Below are 20,118 nucleotides of genomic sequence, written 5' to 3'. Positions count from 1 at the left end.
GTGATGGTTAGTGAAAGAGTATTTTGTTCCTTCTGCTGTGGTTAGTCTTCAGATAGATGTAAACATGTCGTGTGGTTTTTTGGATTTCCAAGATGCTTTTTTCCATATACATTTTTGTATGTGAGAGTTTGACTCGCCCTCTTGAGATTCAAGGATTTGCTTAATGGGAACATGTGAGACTGATCTGTGTAAATTCAGTTGTTGTGGCTTATTTGAACAAGCCAAACATTTTAACCAAATACGGAGGTTATGATCATCATCAGAAATTTTAAATTTCAGCTTGTCATGACAAGGCCAAAACCAAAATAGTGGCCAGCCAGTGTATTTTTCCAGTAGAATGGGAGGTACACTTTTCTGTTTTCCAAGATATCTTCCTAAACTTTGGGACAAGCCGTGCCAAGCTTCCTGACTTTTTTGTACTTTAAAGCATTATGTCAACCCTTCCACATGGTGGCATGATTCTAAAGAGTACAAAGACTGATTCAACTGCTATCATTTTCTTACCTTGAAACAGTGAAAAAAAATTTTTTTTTCATTATGCTGGCATAAAATTCATACCAAGGCTATTTCACAAACGTTGCAAGATGTGCTAACAATAGATTTATGAGTGAATGAGAAATGCAGCATGAAAGCCTCCATTTATAATGTGAACAAAGTAGCACTCTCTAGGCCACTCATTGAGTACTGTAAACACATTTTTATGTTTTCCTACAACCTCCATTACTGGCAAGGTGAAAGCCTAGTTCAAATTTAAGACCACAAGAAACTATTGCTAAAACATGTTCTAAGTACACAAAGTAAAATGCTTTGGGCATCCAACAGACTGTGGGATAGGGAAGCTGCCAAAGATAAGAATATGATATAATAATGAATCTTATTATTCTGAGGGAACAAGTTAATTGGTCTTTTTATCTCAATATTTGTAAACTTAATTTTGTAGACAAAGATCTAAGATTTCAGTCAGCTGATATCTTGGATCAAAGAACATAATCGGCTTCCTGCTAGCTACGTATGTTAGATGCTGTAGCTTTAAGCAAATGATTTATTTGCATTTTTTACAGGTTTGATAAGGCAAAGAGGAATATGGCACATACAAAACATTGCATGCTTGGGGTTGTAGGAAACAAAATGTTTGTCAGAACCAGGGGTCAAAACTACCTTGATTTTCTATAACGACTTTACTTAGGAATTGCTCTGCTTATGGCACTTGGGAACTGAACAATGCCCAGCTTCTGCCATTGACAGAGCATTTCCTAAGAGAAGGACCGTGCTCAATACCACATGTCCTATAGGCATAGAGCTAATGTAGGAATCATATACAGATATGGGATCTGTTATCCAAAACGCTCGGGACCTTGGGTTTTCCAGATAACGGATCTTTCCTTTATTTGAATCTCCATACCTTAAGTCTACTAAAAAAATATTATAACATTAATTAAACCCAGAAGGTTTTTTTGGCCCTGAATAACAAGTCATTATATTTTAGGTGGGTTCAAGTACAAGGTACTGTTTATTTATTACAGAGAAATAGGAAATTGTTTTACAAAATGCTAATAATTGAATTAAAATGGAGATGTTCTTTCCATACTTCAGCTATTTCTAGATAACGGGTTTCCAGATAATGGATCCCATACCTGTATGAATAAAAAGTATCTTAATACCTTAATTTTTTTTACATTAAAATGTGCAGAAAAGATGTGCTAAATCTAGCTTGTGTCTCCATATGCTTACGACATACTATTCGACTGCAGGCATATGTACATTTTTGTGAGAGGATTGTGTGACAATCCTCTCTGATGCCATTTTTTATTGGAAGCAATTTCAGAGAGTCCTTTTAGGTGTTTTGACCATGCATTTTTAGCAAGGAGAAACCATGGTGGCAGCAGTACCTGAAATTGTCCTGCATGCCATTGTCTGAAGTATTGTGCCTTTAACTAAATACAACTTTCACTTTCAAAATATCTGAGCTCCACAAAATTTGTGAATGGAATGTTCCATTAATATATCTGCAGAATCTGTTAGAGAAATCTACAGAAAGAGAAACCCGCCAGGAGTATGCTCTCGCCATGATCCAATGCAAAGTACTCAAACAGCTGGAGAACTTGGAGCAGCAGAAGTATGATGATGAGGACATTGTTGATGATATTAAATTCCTTTTGGAAAAGCTTGGTGAAAGTGTTCAGGATTTGAGGTTGGTTTTTTTCAGATCTCTGTTTATCATTTGTGATTCCAATCTTCTTTATGCAGGCCTTTTGTTTTAAATTGGGCAGCATGTATTGTACTTGTGAAGAAGATTTAGGAAAGATAACCATTATTGTGAAGGGTGTTTTGAGGATTCTTCATGTCTGATATTTAGGGGAGCTCACCACAGTTTCCCAGAGCAAAGTTTCCTAGCTTTCTCTTTATTTGTATAGGATTGCACTATATACTTTATGGCAATCTGTGGGGAATATTGACTGGATACAACAATGCAGGACTGCGCACACCCTTCGATTCCAACAGAGATGCCTGGTGCACAAAGGTAGAGGCTCGGCAACCTCACAATCTTCTTAGTAGAAAAGAAACCAATAGCACACAGGACTGGTGAAAACTTCCAATTATTTTATTGTGCAAGCGGAGTGCAATGCAACGTTTCGGGGAACAATACCCCTTTGTCAAGCATACGAAAGTGTGCAAAAAATGCATTTAAATACACAGGTGAGTGTGTTCGATTAACATATCGAATTGTGATTGGTGTACACCATAGATGTTAAATAGCAAAAGTCACCTCCTTAATTTAAAGGGTAAATGAACCATATATCCGATTCAAATTCAATGTGTTTAAAACATGGAAAGTTAAATTTTTACCACAAACATTAAAATACATTGTGTATAAAACGTAAGAATTGAGCAATAATTAATACAAGTGTAATGGTGTGAGATAAAAACGCACCTACAAAAATATCAACAGAGGATAAATCGGTGGAAACAACAAACAAACAGCTGTAACATGATTACTAGCTTACCCTACCACATGTGTGCAGGGCAGGACACTGATTGGTCATATAAGGTAAGTTCATTCCCACCCAAGTAATCATCTGTGAAGAAAAACATTAAAAGAACAATCTTTATTCAAAAGTATCACAAATCAGATGTTAATCTCTATAAAAAACAAGACATGTTAAAATCCTCATTCAACCCTTTGGGAAAACGCGTTTGCAAGAGCCAAATCCAATAAGCTTCACGTTGGAGCAAAGTCCTTTTTATATCCTGTCCCTGTCTCCTGTTCACCTTCTCAATAATCTGCCATCTCACCTGTGACACCTGGTGACCCTGTGTAAAGAAATGTTTAGCTAGGAGTGTTTCCTTCCGTATTGACCCTTTATCTTTTTCTTTTCCTTCTTTACTCAACTCGCCTTTGTAATTGCGTATCACTGATTTGTGCTCATTTAGTCGTGTTTTAATTGGTCTCGAAGTCTGTCCTACATAGGCTTTGCCACACGGACACTTGATACAGTATATCACATTGTGGCTGTCACACGTTGAGAAGCTGTTAAGCTGGTGTCTAGTGCCTAAAAGAGGATGCATTATTACTTCACCTGCAATGATCCCATTGCAGTGGCCACACTGTCTACAGGGAAAAGTACCCTTAACCTGGGTGGTTAAATGCAAATCCATGTTGCGATTAGGTTGTGACTTAATCAGATCCCCAATGTTTCTACCTCTACGATACGAAAAAACAGGCGGAAGAGAAAAAAGATGCCCATATTTATGATCTGCTTGTAATATACTCCAGTATTTTAAAATGATTTTCTTACAAACTGCTGAATTAGCATCGAAAGTAGAAACAAAAGGGATCCGTGTGTTATTCGCATTAGCTTTTTGCTTTTTCTTTAGGGTTTCTATCCGAGGAATTTCTGCCACTTCATCTTTAATTCTGAGGAGGTCCCTTTCATTATAGCCTTTCTCTGCAAATTTCTTAACCACCTTCCCAGCTTCTCTATCATATAACTCGTCCGCCGAGGTGATTCGTCTAACCCTCAAAAACTGGCTTTTAGGAAGACCCTTAAACACCCCCGGAGGGTGGTGGCTGGTGGGGCGTACCAAGTTATTCCTGTCAGTGGGTTTGGTGAAAAGAGATGTCACGAACCTACCTCCTTGTAATTGGATATTCACATCCAAAAAATGAAGTTCACTGGCATGTGCTTCAAAGGTAAATTTAATGGACCTATGTGTACCGTTCAGATAGTCCACAAATTTGGTTAAATTCTGGATGTCACTAGTCCACAAAAAAAACGTATCATCCACAAACCTCATGAAAGAGTGTATGTGGTATGAAAACTCAGTATGGGAAAATATGTATGTTTTTTCAAAGTGGTCCATAAATATGTTGGCGTACGCGGGAGCCATATTGGCCCCCATTGCGCAGCCTTGCGTCTGTAAAAAATATTCCCCTTTGAATTCAAAATAATTATTGGTTAGCACATTTTCCAACAGTGTACATACAAAATTAATTGTGTGGGTAGGTAATGATCCTTGAGACAAATATTCCCGTACACACTCGATTCCCTCATCATGGGGAATCGAGGTGTATAGGTCCTTCACATCCAGTGAACATAAAAGAAACGAATCACCAGGTATTGGTGTGGTGCCCAACCTGTTCAAAAATTCGCTGGTGTCAGACAGACACGGCTTCAACCTAGGTAATACCTCCTGTAAATATGAATCCACCAAGATCGCTAATGTGATATACTGTATCAAGTGTCCGTGTGGCAAAGCCTATGTAGGACAGACTTCGAGACCAATTAAAACACGACTAAATGAGCACAAATCAGTGATACGCAATTACAAAGGCGAGTTGAGTAAAGAAGGAAAAGAAAAAGATAAAGGGTCAATACGGAAGGAAACACTCCTAGCTAAACATTTCTTTACACAGGGTCACCAGGTGTCACAGGTGAGATGGCAGATTATTGAGAAGGTGAACAGGAGACAGGGACAGGATATAAAAAGGACTTTGCTCCAACGTGAAGCTTATTGGATTTGGCTCTTGCAAACGCGTTTTCCCAAAGGGTTGAATGAGGATTTTAACATGTCTTGTTTTTTATAGAGATTAACATCTGATTTGTGATACTTTTGAATAAAGATTGTTCTTTTAATGTTTTTCTTCACAGATGATTACTTGGGGTGGGAATGAACTTACCTTATATGACCAATCAGTGTCCTGCCCTGCACACATGTGGTAGGGTAAGCTAGTAATCATGTTACAGCTGTTTGTTTGTTGTTTCCACCGATTTATCCTCTGTTGATATTTTTGTAGGTGCGTTTTTATCTCACACCATTACACTTGTATTAATTATTGCTCAATTCTTACGTTTTATACACAATGTATTTTAATGTTTGTGGTAAAAATTTAACTTTCCATGTTTTAAACACATTGAATTTGAATCGGATATATGGTTCATTTACCCTTTAAATTAAGGAGGTGACTTTTGCTATTTAACATCTATGGTGTACACCAATCACAATTCGATATGTTAATCGAACACACTCACCTGTGTATTTAAATGCATTTTTTGCACACTTTCGTATGCTTGACAAAGGGGTATTGTTCCCCGAAACGTTGCATTGCACTCCGCTTGCACAATAAAATAATTGGAAGTTTTCACCAGTCCTGTGTGCTATTGGTTTCTTTTCTACTAATCTGTGGGGAACCCATGGGGGTAAATTTACTAAAGGGCGAAGTGACTAATGCTGGCAACGATTCAACGCTAACCATTTTTAGACACTTTGCCGATTTACTAATGGGCCGGGCGTAACTTCGCTAGCGAAAGAGACAGACGCTATCGCTCATCCGCACTCTATCGCCAGGCGAATTTTCGCCAGACGAATGAATGGACGTTACTCCGCAAATTCAATGCAGATTTTACGGAACGTTGCCTCTTTCGCCAGACTTGCCTTCGCCAGCTCAGACCAGGCAAAGTACAATGGAGTACATAGATCTTCCTCAATCTTCAGTTACTTACATCATCCGTCTCTGGCGATTTTTTGCCGTTTACTAAATTAACCCCATAGAATTTAATCATGCTGAAGTGAGACCATAAACTCTGTTTGGGGGTCTGATGATTACCAGCTAAAGGTTAACCTATTCTATCTATATACTTGTTTTACAACTTGAAATTCTAGTGCAAAGGGCTGCTGGATATTTTTTTTTTAATGTAGACAACTAATGGAAATATCCAGCAGAATATACTGAATGTTGCCTGAACTTACCTAGCAGATTCTTTTAAGTGCTTATTGAATAAAATCTATAAATAGTCATGTGGTTGTTTGCAGTGGGAATGAATTGATCTGTTGCTTTCATTTGAGACTTTATAGTACTTTATTAAATAGCCTCTTTGTATTCATTGCACACATATGCTCTTTACTAGAGATCTCCAGCTTCAGCACATGCTGAAATGGCGAACTTGAGTAGCAGAGGAATTATAGTTAATTTAGTCTTTTGCTCTTTGAATTTACTTAAACAGTAAGGAATGAGTTTGGCTTGCTAATGTATCTGTTGCTGTTGATCAACAAAACGGTCCAATGCTTTGGACATGGGGTTTCCAGATAAGGGATCTTTCAGTAATTAACCCAGTATGATTTTTTTGCCACCTATATTAATTCATGCAGCTTAGTTACCATACTTTACAAGATATGTTTTATTACAAAGATAAAGGAAAGGATTTTGAAAACATTTGAATTATTTGAAATGTTTTCAGATTAGCAGGACTTCTTGTTATTTTCTTCCACTCTCAAAGAAAAAACCCTAGAGACAGGCTAGTTGGTGTCTGTGTGTTGTGTGAACGTGTAATGCAGTAGATATAAAATACCCTCTCTGCACCTATCTGATCTCACATACAGTCTATTTTGATTTTTTACATTTGCAGTTCATTTGACGAATACAGCTCTGAGTTGAAATCCGGTAGACTGGAATGGAGCCCAGTTCACAAATCGGAGAAATTTTGGAGGGAAAATGCAGCTCGGTTAAATGAGAAGAACTATGAACTTCTAAAGTATGCTCACATTTTTCAAATGGATTTGCTTTTTAAAACGCTGTATACTTTTTCACCGTTTATTGGCTTCTTAAAGGGAAAACTTCACTTCATAAATCTGTTACGTAAACCGTCATATGTGGGTACCCTTCTAAATTCTTGGGAGTTTTGTTTATCATTGGCTGAGCTTTCAAAGTAGCAACTTCATTTTAATATATAACATGCCTTATGGAAACAGTAGTATTTCAGCAGTGACATAAAGTTTATTGGATTAACAGAAAATATGCAATATGCATCATAACAAAATTAGACCGGTGCATAAATTTGGGCACCCCAACAGAGATATTACATCAATACTTAGTTGAGCCTTCTTTTTGCAAATGTAACAGCCTCTAGACGCCTCCTATAGCCTTTGATGAGTGTCAGGATTCTGGATGGAGGTATTTTTGACCATTCGTCTATACAAAATCTCTCCAGTTCAGTTGAATTTGATGACTGTCGAGCATGGACAGCCTGCTTCAAATCATCCCATATATTTTCAATGATATTCAATTCGGGGGACTGGGACGGCCATTCCAGAATATTGTACTTCTCCCTCTGCATAAATGCCTTTGTAGATTTGTCTTGTTGGAATATCCAACCCATGCGTAACTTCAACTTTGTGACTGATGCTTTAACATTATCCTGAAGAATTTGTTGATATTGGGTTGAATTCATCCGACCCTCAACATTAACAAGGGCCCCAGTGCCTTAACTAGCCACACAGCCCCACAGCATGATGGGACCTCCACCAAATTTGACAGTAGGTAGCAGGTGTTTTTCTTGGAATGCAGTGTTATTTTTCTGCCATGCAAAGCACTTTTTGTTATGACCAAATAACTAAATTTTTGTCTCATCAGTCCGAAGCATTCCAATATGACTGTGGCTAGTCTAAATGAGCCTTTGAATACAACAAGGCTTCTTTCTCATCACCCTGCCATACAGATGTTCTTTGTGCAAATTGCACTGAATTATAGAACGATGTACAGATAGACCACCTGCAGCAAGATGTTCTTGCTGGTCTTTGGAGGTGATCTTTGGGTTGTCTGTAACCATTCTCACAATCCTCCGCATATGCCGCTCCTGTATTTTTCTTGGCCTGCCAGACCTGGGTTTTACAGCAACTGTGCCTGTGGCCTTCCATTTCCTGATTACATTCCTTACAGCTGAAACTGACAGTTTAAACCTCTGAGATAGCTTTTTATAGCTTTCCCTAAACCATGATACTGAACAATCTTTGTTTTGAGATCTTTTGAGAGTTACTTTGAGTTACTTTGAGGATCCCATGCTGTCACTCTTCAGAGGAAAGTCAAACAGAAGCACAACTTGCAATTGGCCACCTTGAATACCTTTTCTCATGATTGGACACACCTGCCTATGAAGTTTAAGGCTTAACGAGCCAATCCAACCAATTTGGTGTTGCCAGTAATCAGTATTGAGCAGTTACATGCATTCAAATTTGCAAAATTTTTGCACAGCCAGTTTTTCACATTTGATTTACAACTGAATACTGCTTCACTAAAAATATTTGTTCAGAAAACACCCCAGTTCCTGGGAAATGAAAGACATACCACTGTTATCTTTTTTGTTGAACGTAGAGTAAATTATTGTGCAGGCTGAGAGGGGTTCCCAAACTTTTTCATTTGACTGTAGTATAAATATAAAGACTTTTATACATTTCTTACAGTACTGCACAGAACCCAATTTTACGTTTTTTTCACGAGAGCAGAAAAAAATGGTGCAAAATCAGGGGAATCCATTATGCAATATAACACCACAAAAAGATGTCAAATTAGGGAAAACCATGCAATGATTTGAATAAGAGACTGGAATATGAATATGAATTTGAAGTTTTTTCAACAAATTCGGCAATCCTGCTGTTGAATAAAAATCGTTCGATCGAACGATTTTTAGCGATCGTTCGAAGGTTTTCTATTCTACCATAAAAAAACTTAGAAAAGTGCTCTGGAAGGTCCCCATAGGCTAACATTGCACTTCGGTAGCTTTAATTTGGCGAAGTATGAAGTCGGTCTTTTTTAAAGAGACAGTACTTCGATTATGGAATGGTTGAATAGTCGAACGATTTTTAGTTCGAATCGAAGTCGAATGGTCGAATATAGCCTATTAGATGGTCAGAAGTGCCCAAAAATTTACTTAGAAATTCAAACTTTTTGAAATTCTAACCATTGGCTCGAGCTTAGTAAATCTGCCTAATTATTGAAATGTACACAATGTAATTTAGTGATAAAAATCACGGCAAAATCCCTTAAAAATATAGTCCTCCACTATTTTGCAACATGTAACGTGGGAAGCAGTTGGTGGAAATTCTCACTTTTGATGAGCACAATCTGAAGAAAGGTCTGTGTGTTATGCCCCCAACTTATTTATTGAAGGTCGGATTTTAGTGGTTTTAGAGGTTTTTGAAACCACGACTAAATTCTAAACTAAACTCAAAAACCACAAATGTCATTAATTTTATTAAAAGATCTGCATATAAAAACTGAGATGAAAAAAGCGCTGAATGATACTGCAAAAAATACAAATACTTCAAAAACCTCTAAAAAATGTCGTTTTTTTGACAATTCCTAGCGAGAAAAAAATCTGAAAAAGTCCTAATTAATTAAAAGTGGTCCTATCAGCACAGCTCCCACTGACTTCTATAGGACCTCGACAACTTTTACAAATTTTTGCATTAGAGGTTTTAGTGGTTTTTACCCCTAATAAATCTCAAATTTTTAGAGCTTTTAAGAAATATAGGAAAACCACAAATTTTGAGATTCATGGAAAAAAAAAATCACAATTCGATTGTTAGTCAAAAAAAGAGGCTTATGACAAGAAAAGTGAGAAAACAATGCAAAATACAACAAGGACCGTGAGTCATTATGATTAACAGAGTAGTTCATCTAGCGTAGCAATAGCAACTATAGTCATTATTTGAATTATTGTCCTTGTATGAGGAAAAGGTCTAAATGCTAATGAAATAAGATTTTTCTTTTTGTACAAATGTGAACAGATATCTGCAGTGACTAAAAAAACAAAAAGATCTTTTACAAAAGAAAAGTTTGCCTTAATCTTATAAAATCTTTTTCCCCATCATTTCTCCTCTCTTAAATTAGATGATGCTGTAAACTCTGTACTTTGAAAGTTTTTCTAGATTTAATAATTCCTAGTTATCTTCATTTGCTGCCTGTGCTTTGCCTTTAGAACCAAGGAACCTGTTGTGCATTATTAGAATATTCACAAATGTTCCTCTGTGAGATTAATGGGTAGCTAAGCTGTGTGAATAGAATTGAAATACAGCAGATGAAATTGTCAGCCTGAATTGGTTTTATTTTGTGCGCTCCAATACCGCATTATGTACATCTATTAAAATTAATTCGGAATATGTAATTGGTTAGGTTGGGAATAATGATGCTTGTGGTGTGCCTTTCTTATAGTTGATCAGGTTTTTTTTATTATATTTTATGTTGGTAAATTGTTGTTGTACCTTCCCCTAAGTATTGCACAGAACTTGACAGTTCCCTTCTGTATCCGTGCAGAGCATCTTCACAACTATTGTCTCTGCAGAGATTAAGGGGCCGATTCACTATGGGTCGAATATCGAGGGTTAATTAACCCTCGATATTCGACTAGGAATTGAAATCCTTCGACTTCGAATATCGAAGTCGAAAGATGTAGCGCAGATAGTTCGATCGAAGGATTATTCCTTCGATCGAACGATTAAATCCTGTGAATCGAACGATTCGAAGGATTTAAATCCAACGATCGAAGGAATATCCTTCGATCAAAAAAAGTTAGCCAAGCCTATGGGGACCTTCCCCATAGGCTAACATTGACTTTGGTAGCTTTTAGATGCCGAACTAGGGGGTCAACGTTTTTTTCAAAGAGACAGTACTTCGACTATCGAATTTACTTCGAATCCTTCACTCGAAGTTAGTGAATCGGCCCCTTAATGTTGATTACAAGTCCTTACTCTTCACTTCTTGCTGAAGAGTTAAATCACAAGAATTCAACTGCGTTGGCAAAGAAGACTCCATTAAAAGAAGAAAATTAAATGTGTGATAAAACAGAGAAAGGCTCTTTTTGATAATAGAACCCTCAATCAATCGTTGGAGAGTTATCACATGGGTTAGCAGAGATTAAAGAAACTGATTTATTTCAATGTTTAAACATTGTTAAAGGGAAGATGGTGTTGAACTATGTAATTGAGGCAATCTGTATAAAGTGCACGGATTCCAGTGTGATTTCCAGTGTCCCATTGAAATAAATAAGTCTCAGTTTACAAACCTGCATCTTGGGCTCTGAAGATAGATCCATCTGTGCACAAAAAAGTCTTATGGATGACCTTTTGGAACTGAACAGACACTTAATGAAAGACTCCTTCGTTCTGTTGGTGTTCATTCATTGATATCTTCAAGGCTTATCCACATCACTCTTTTTTTGAGATTACAAGTCGTCATTGTTATGTTTTATTTATATAGCACCAACATATTCTGCAGTGCTATACAAAGATTGTACATCATTCACATCAGTCCCTGCCCCAGTGGAGTTTTTACAGTCTAAGGTCCCTATCACATACACGCATAACGGGGTCCGTTTTATCAGGATCTAATTAATCTGCCTGTGTTTTTGCAGCGCGGGAGGAAACGCACACAGACATTGAGAGAACTTATAAACTCCTTGCAAACAATACCTTACAATGCAGCAACCCTTTTGCTGCCCCAGAATCTACACATTATTAAGACACAATTGTTGATTTATATTTTCCATTTCCTTTATTTCTCCCAAGTTTCTGAGAAGGTTTTCCTGGCTCAGATGCTAAGTTGCATCTCCTCATTAGTATGGTGGGCACACACAAACAGAAGGTGACTGTGGCTTGGCTTGCAAGATTTTTAACGCAGCAGGTTGGTGAGCTGCATGTTGTTGTCACTGAGGTATCATAGGCACAGGTCATGCTCTGTTGAAACCAAGTCCAGACCAGTTTCAGTGTCTGTGATCCCTTATAGAAGATTCATCACAGTGATGGTGCTATTTGACCCCGCTGTGCAACTCTCTTAGGATATGAGTGGGGAGACATGTGGTTCTGGAAAACCGAGGGAGTCCTCCCAGTGGTTTTTGTCTCTCTTGAAACATAAAGTTTCTTATTCTAGAATGTACAGTTTTATGGTTTTAACTTGTTTTCCCTTTTCGAACATAGGTAAAGGGTTCAGGGAAATTCATCTTTCTATTCACTGTTTGCACATTTTAACTAATGTTTTGTCTTACATTTCAGAATTCTAACCAAACTTCTGGAAGTCTCCGATGACCCTCAAGTCCTGGCTGTAGCTTCTCATGATGTAGGGGAATATGTACGCCATTACCCCAGAGGGAAGAGGCAAGTACTCTTAACTGTTCAGAACAAAGACCTTGTTAATGCTTTACTTGTTACGATTATTATTATTACTATTATTAACAAGTATTTTTAGAGCCAACATATGGTGTAGCACTGTAAGATGAATGTGCTTATACAAAGAAATCACATGAATTACATACATATAACATACGGAGTTCCATACATAACAACCAGTACCGGTACAAAAGGCGAGGAAGGCCCTGTGCTGAAGAGCTTACAATCTAAAGGGGGAAGGGAATGAGACACAAGGTGTGGGAGTGGGCAAAATAAAAATGTATGATTTTTGATAGTATGATTTTATTGAAGTTGAATATTTATTTTAATGGCGATCAAGATTATTTTCTAATTATTATAATGGTATAAGCTCTCTGAATGATTGGTATTTAGTAGTGATTCACATTTCTACTCTCTTGCCTAAAATGCTTTACCTGGAACACTCTTCCGCCCATTCTTTTTTCATTTGCATAAACAACTTCTCAAAATCTTTTGATCTTAAGATCACTTCTTAGTATTGCTATGGTTACTTGTAGTTAAGCACTGTATTGTTTGTCTTTTTAACTCTAGTATGGTCCCAAGCAGACGTACCAAACCAATTCAAATTAAGGGGCTGATTCACTATGGGTCGAATATCGAGGGTTAATTAACCCTCGATATTCGACTAGGAATTGAAATCCTTCGACTTCGAATATCGAAGTCGAAGGATTTAGCACAGAAAATTCGATCGAACGATCGAAGGATTATTCCTTCGATCGAAGGATTATTCCTTCGATCGAAGGATTAAATCCTTCGAATCGAACGATTAAATCCTTCGAATCGAACGATTCGAAGGATTTTAATCCAACGATCGAAGAAATATCCTTCGATCAAAAAAACTTAGGCAAGCCTATGGGGACCTTCCCCATAGGCTAACATTGACTTCGGTAGCTTTTATCTGCCGAACTAGGGGGTTGAAGTTTTTTTTAAAGAGACGGTACTTCGACTATCGAATGGTTGAATAGTCGAACGATTTTTAGTTCGAATCCTTCGATTCGTAGTCGAAGGTCGAAGTAGCCCATTCGATGGTCGAAGTAGCCCAAAAAAACCTTTCGAAATTCGAAGTTTTTTTACTTCGAATCCTTCACTCGAATTTAGTGAATCAGCCCCTAAACCTCCATGCCTCCTCTGCTGGTTTTGTTCAAAACAGGAAAATAAGGAATGTTTGGAAGCTTGTTTACCGCAATAGTATTTATTATTTATTAAACTTTCCCACTAATACAATGAGATCAGTTGTTTACACACATCCTTCAAAAATAACAAACCAATACAAATTAGAACCATTACTATTTTATATCTCCTCTCTATTAATGCTGCTAGGAGCTTTAATTTGTAGTGACATTATAATTTACATTATAAAAAGGATTACATTTATGTGGAAGCAATTACAGATAGGGTATTATTCAGAGTGTTTGGCACATGAGGTGATCCAGATAAGAAATATTTCCATAATTCAGAGTACTATGCCCTAAGGCTACTAAAAACATTTCAATATTAAAAAAATACAATAGGATTATTTTGATATCAAAATGGCTTTATGCTAGCTTAACATCAAGTACAAGGTACTGTTTTATTATTACATAGAAAGATGACATTATTCAAAATTCTTTAAAGTCTGTCCCTTATTTTTGAGCATTCTTGATAACAAGTTTGCAGATAATAGATTCCATACTGTCACTACGCTTTCAGTCTGTGCTTACACTGGCTATGTAGGCTGCCCAATATGGGACCATTTTTGGTGTTTACGGAGATTTCAGCAGTGATAATTCTGCAGAGTATTCAGTACTCTTGATATTGTTGCACATTTTTAGACAATCGCCTGCTCGAATACATTATTTGATAGGGGAGTGAGTGTACAGGAGTGAGCTTATAGTTGGGATGCACCAAATCCACTATTTTGGATTCGGCCCAACCCCCAAATCCTTCGCAAAATTATTTGGCTGAAGGGGAAAACATTTTTTACTTCCTTGTTTTGTGACAAAAAGTGTCGCAATTTCCCTCCCCATCCCTAATTTGCATATGCAAATTTGGATTCGGGTTGGCCGGGCAGAAGGATTCGGGCCGAATCCTGCTGAAAAAGGCAGAATCCTGGCCGACCCCCGAACCGAATACTGGATTCGGTGCATCCCTTGTTTATAGAGGCTGAACATTGCTCAAGCAGGATCGCCGGTCTCCATGATTAAAGATTTTGAACTGTCTTTTATTACAAATATGTTTTGAAATAGACTAGAAGAGCACTTGCTCTTTTCCTTTTTAAAGATCTTTCCGCATGTTTGCTGTAATATTTGATTGCAGACAGCTTCTGAATCATCTGTTTAAATGCATTGAAAGGGAGAACTAATAGAATCAGTCACTGAGAGCTTTCTAAGAATTTTTTCAGAAACATTCCATTCATAGAAATGAGAGCTTCTAGGAACTGTTTCAATATGAGACTTTTTTTCCCCATAAACAAATGCTCTTTGTGATCTCTCTCTTTTCAGAGAAGACAACTTTTGAATGTGAATGTATGAATGTTCTGCAGTAGGGGGTCTGTTCATGCTACTCGGGTTCCATGTCTGTTTGGTTCATATTTTTGTCTTTTCTGCATTGCTTATTTATTTATGCAAGCATCTGTATAACTTGGGGAGGCATGGGGTGGGAAGAGGGTGCATCCAATTGAGAGTTTTATTACCTTTATTAAGAATCAACGGGAGACAGTGGAAAAGCTTAATTGTGATCCAATATCATGGTTAATTTGCTTGCCCTTATCATTTTTAGATTAGCTTTATATGTGCCTATAGTGTTGTATAATTTTCGGTATATGAATGCTGGCAGATGAGGAAGTAAGAAGGAGCCAATGCCCCTCTGTTTTTGATTGTTAGGGACTATCACAGAAGAATTATAGAATGGCAGCCATACCATGTACAATATATGATCATTGAGCTTCCAGCCACATTTAGTAGAATACTTCCATGTAGGTTAATGTCACATATGTGATTTGTCTGCATTGTGGTCCCACTGCTATATTCAAGAAAAGACTCTGCATCAAAACAAGGTCAACTGACAGAATCAATAGGATTTGGAGATGTTGCCACTTACCTTTATCATTACTTCCTGACATAGGAGAGAGAGTGTTTCTTGGCATGGATTTTTCTTAGGAAATGGCTTTGAATCATACTACAGAGAATTATCTGACTGATTCACATTACAGTCAATATGATTTAATAGCATGTGGGATGTATTCTATTGACCTTTTTGGGAACAATCGAAGAAATTCTTCGCTATGTAACTCAGCGTACAGACAAACTTGTTAGATCCCACCATTGCACAAACTGTTACAGTTAGGAAAAATTATAAACCTTTTAAATTTTAGGGTGAAAATTTATCCATTATAAAGGTATTTGATTATATACAATATTTGTTTGCCATTAGGCATTTGAGTCATGTATACTTTTTTTTATATATATATATATTTAGGATGCACCGAATCCAGGATTCAGCTTTTTGAGTAGGATTGGCCGAATCCATGTTCTTAGCAGAACCAAATCCAAATACTTAAAAATCATGTGACTTTTCATCACACAAAAAGAAGAAAAAACATTTGTAACTGTGCAAGCAGAATGCGTTTCTCTTTAATCCTTCCTTGCCCTAATTTACATATACAAATTCGGTTCAGTATTCGCTGAACCTTTCACTAAGGTTTCGAGATTTGCCCAATTCCCAAAATAGTGCAATCAGTGCATCCCTACTTATTTTGTTATGAAAAAGTCAAACTACCAAACCCATAGTCCCAGATCGTTGTGTAAATGTCCCACTTGCCCCCTTCCTAGTATTTGTGATTTTTACTGCAATATCATTTACAAATACATTTTGTTCTTAGAAAATACATTTTTGACATGTGTAGTAGATTAAAAGCATGGCCTTATGCATGCAATTATATTGCACATACAATTGTGAAAATTATAACTTTGTGAAAAAAAAAAACAACAACAACCCTCACTGGCATCAGAAAAATTTGGATAATAACTTAAAGCGGACATAATGTATATGCATGGTCATTGCGTATTATCACATTTAAAGATATGGAGTACTTGTTTATTAAAAGAACAGTTAAGTGTAAAAATAAAAACTGGGTAAATAGATATAATAAAATAAAACATTTTCTAATATAGTTAGTTAGCCAAAAATGTAATATATAAAGGCTGGAGTGACTGGATGTCTAACACAGAACACTACTTCCTGCTTTGCAGCTCTCTTGGTTTCCACTGATTGGATACCAGGCAATAACCAATCAGTGACATGAGGTGGGGGGCACATGGGTCATAACTGTTGCTTTTGAATCTGAGCTGAATGCTAAGGATCAATTGCAAACTCACTGAACAGTTATGTCCCATGTGGCCCCCCTTATAGTCACTGACTAACTCAGAGTTAGAGAGCTGAAAAGCAGGAAGTTATGTTAGACTTGTATGAAATACAATAATGCTTATAATAAAAAGAATAGCATAATTTCATGCTGCGCTTATGACTTCCATTTTGTTTAATGTTTGATGTCATAAGCCTGGTTTAGGCCTGCCTTCATTGAGTGCCTGCTTATTACATTTGGTTTATCCTTTCCTCCAAATGAAGGCTCAGGGCAGTGTACTTGCACTCTGCAATTATGACTGTACTCCATTAAAACAGATACCATATTTGGGTTTAACTCTGAGTGCACCAAAGACACCAGCTATATATCTTCTTGTCTTGCAGGGTGATTGAACAGTTGGATGGGAAGCAGCTGGTAATGAACCACATGCACCATGAAGACCAGCAGGTCCGCTATAACGCATTGCTGGCTGTCCAGAAGTTGATGGTCCATAACTGGTAAGAAGCAGCCTTCCAATGCCAAATATTCTTCAATAGTTTATAATTAATAGCCACTATTTTAGACATCAAAGTAAAATTGAATGTGTGCATTTATGAATGTTATACAAAAACCCCATGTGAAATGTAACGGTAATAGCTAAAATATCTCACCATATTATTATGATCATGCAAACCAATATTTGGATCCCATTTAAGAATTAATAACAATTTAGTTTTTTTCTTTTAGTTCCCATGCTCTTAAAAGTTTGCGGTAGTCATTTAGAGTTTTAGTGCTGTTTTATTTTTAAAGGGCATGTAAAGTCTAAAATAGAATAAGGCTAGAAATGCTGTATTTTGTATACTAAATATAAACATGAACTTACTGCCCACAAGCCTAATCAAACAAATAATTTATGCTTTCAAAGTTGGCTACAGGGGGTCACCATCTTGTGACTTTGTTAAACATCTTTGCAAGACTAAGACTGTGCACATGCTCAGTGTGGTCTGGGCTGCTTAGGGATCGTCATAAACAAAGCTGCTTGAGTTCTGCATGACTGGAAAGTAAGGCGGGGCTCCCCCTGCTGTTCATAAGTATGATTGATTCCCTGCTCAGCAGTTAGGGAACATCTGACAATTCCTATCCACAGCAGTAAATGAAGGGAGAATTTCACTGCATACAGTCAGGTTTCTTATAAAAACGGTACACAAAGTATATTGGAGATAGGTTTCTTTTTCATTAAAGAAAGTAAAAATGGGATTTTATTTTTTGCCTTTACTTGCCCTTTAATGCTGCCATTTCTTGATTCAGAAAACTGAATAAAATGGTGGGAAAAAAAAGGAGTGTTGTCCCTATTAGAGGTTCATTTAAAACCTGGCCGGCCAGGATCCCAACATATAACAATATAAATACATACATTTTTCAAAATGATTCAGGTAGGTGGTCACTTAAAATCACAGTAATAGGAATTTTCCAAATCTCCTAGATTGTATTGAATGATTCCCCCAGTCTTGCAACAACAATTATGTAGAGCAAAATTGGCGTGAGTTATAGTTCTCAAACTTGGGAGTATTACGGTGTGAGTTATAGTTCTCCACTGTGGTAATTTACCATCCGGGTAGCTCCTTCGTTTTTTTTTTTAGTAACAAAATAATCTATTGTCACTGTTCTTTGTATAATATATGGTGTATACTGCGCCAGACGTGTGTAACGGTTTCTCCCAAATACAAATCAGAACACACCTCACTGCACTGCATACACAATGTTAGCCTTTTTGTACTTTGGGGTTGGGTCTTTTGTGTGAACTAGTTGTTGCCTCAGTGTGTTGCTGGGTTTAAAGCAGACAGGAATGCAGTGTTTATTAAAAATCCTTCTAAGTTTTTCCGACACCCCACCTACATATGGGATGACTCCTGTCCTGTTTAACACCTTCACCAGTAGTCATGGTGTTATGGCTTCTCTTTCTACCGGTTTTAACAAAGGCCCAATCTGGACACCCACATGTCTTCTGAGATATTCCAACTCTTTCAACTTCCTCTGTGCTGGTGGGGATGTTGTCTACTCTGTGATGTAAGGTTCTGATAACCCCCAGTTTGTGATTGTCACGGTCGGCACCCAACACCAGAACAAATGCCAAGCACCCTGGTCTCGGCTCGTGCTTCACCTGTAGTGTGACCGCCTTTGGCCTCGAGAGGAGCCCTCAGCTACTTGGATGCCACCAGGACTTAAACGAGAGGTGCAAGTCCAGATGTTTTGGATAGGCAGAGGGGCACGACAGTTAGCGAGAGTCTTTGGGCAGAAGGTCGTAGTACAAGGCGTTAGGCAATAGAGTAGTCAGATCGGGTCGGGGCAGGCAGAGAATAAACGTAGTCAGGCAGGCAAGGGTTAAACCAGGAAGTCAATCAGCGCGCCTATAATTAAGGAAGAGGCGCACGGCGCGCGCACTAGAGAGCCGGCGCCATAGAACGTCCCTGCTTTCCCCCCACTTGAATACCAGGGTAAGTTATTACAGTGATCTAATGGATGGTGGGAGTCAAACAGCAGGTTCTGGTCTGTGTAGGTTGGTTTCCTATAGACCTCTATTCCCAGCTTTCCACCCTTACTCTTACCAAGCAAAACAGCCAGTGTGTTATCTTGCACATCTTTCACATGGTCAGATTTTACATGGTCAACTGTGTTGATGTGTTTAGGGAAAGTCTGTACCTCTTGTATGTGTAGTTTAACCCAGGTGTCATCCACATATCAGAACCAATGACTGGGAGTGATTCCTCTGAAACTATCCAGGGCCATTCTTTCCTCTTCCTCCATGTACAGGTTTGCCACAATGGGAGAAACTGGTGATCCCATGGTGCAGCCATACTTCTGCCTGTTGAACTTATTCTTGTACTTGAAATAGGTGGTACTTAGGCATAGGTCCAGTAAGGAACATACTTGCTCTGGGTTAAGCTTTGTTCTGTTGTCAAGGGTGTTGTCTTTTAGCAACCGTTTTCTCACTATTTTAACTGCCTCTGCAATTGGAATGCCTGTAAAAAGAGGCGTAACATCATAGGATACCATGGTTTCTTCTGTGCCCAGTACCAACCCTTGGATTTTGTTTGTAAATTCCTGGGAGTTCTGGATGTGATGCTCTGTATTTCCAACCAAAGGGGCTAGGATGTTGGCTAGGTATTTTGCCACATTGTAGGTCACAGAGTTAATTCTATAAGACATGCTTTTGCACCCCCTATTGCTGTAATAGCAATACAGACAAAGCTGAATTTGGGATTTGCAAGCACTGATGAATTCTACTCTGTTGTATGAAAATTGGACCTGTCCCCATTGCTTTA

General features: G+C 37.8%; 1 protein-coding gene across 1 annotated transcript in view; it reads left to right on the top strand.

Moving 5' to 3' along the window:
* atp6v1h.S (ATPase, H+ transporting, lysosomal 50/57kDa, V1 subunit H S homeolog) overlaps positions 1-20,118 on the top strand; it is a 44,163-nt gene that overhangs the window by 19,992 nt on the left and 4,053 nt on the right. Inside the window, exons 11-14 of the mRNA XM_018223703.2 lie at positions 2,013-2,191; positions 6,906-7,031; positions 12,322-12,423; positions 17,200-17,313. Of these exons, the coding sequence (XP_018079192.1) occupies positions 2,013-2,191; positions 6,906-7,031; positions 12,322-12,423; positions 17,200-17,313 (521 nt within the window). The remainder of the gene's footprint in view (positions 1-2,012; positions 2,192-6,905; positions 7,032-12,321; positions 12,424-17,199; positions 17,314-20,118) is intronic.

Source organism: Xenopus laevis, chromosome 6S (assembly GCF_017654675.1).
Source record: "Xenopus laevis strain J_2021 chromosome 6S, Xenopus_laevis_v10.1, whole genome shotgun sequence".
Taxonomy (NCBI): domain Eukaryota; kingdom Metazoa; phylum Chordata; class Amphibia; order Anura; family Pipidae; genus Xenopus; species Xenopus laevis.
This window is presented reverse-complemented; position numbering and strand designations above follow the sequence as displayed.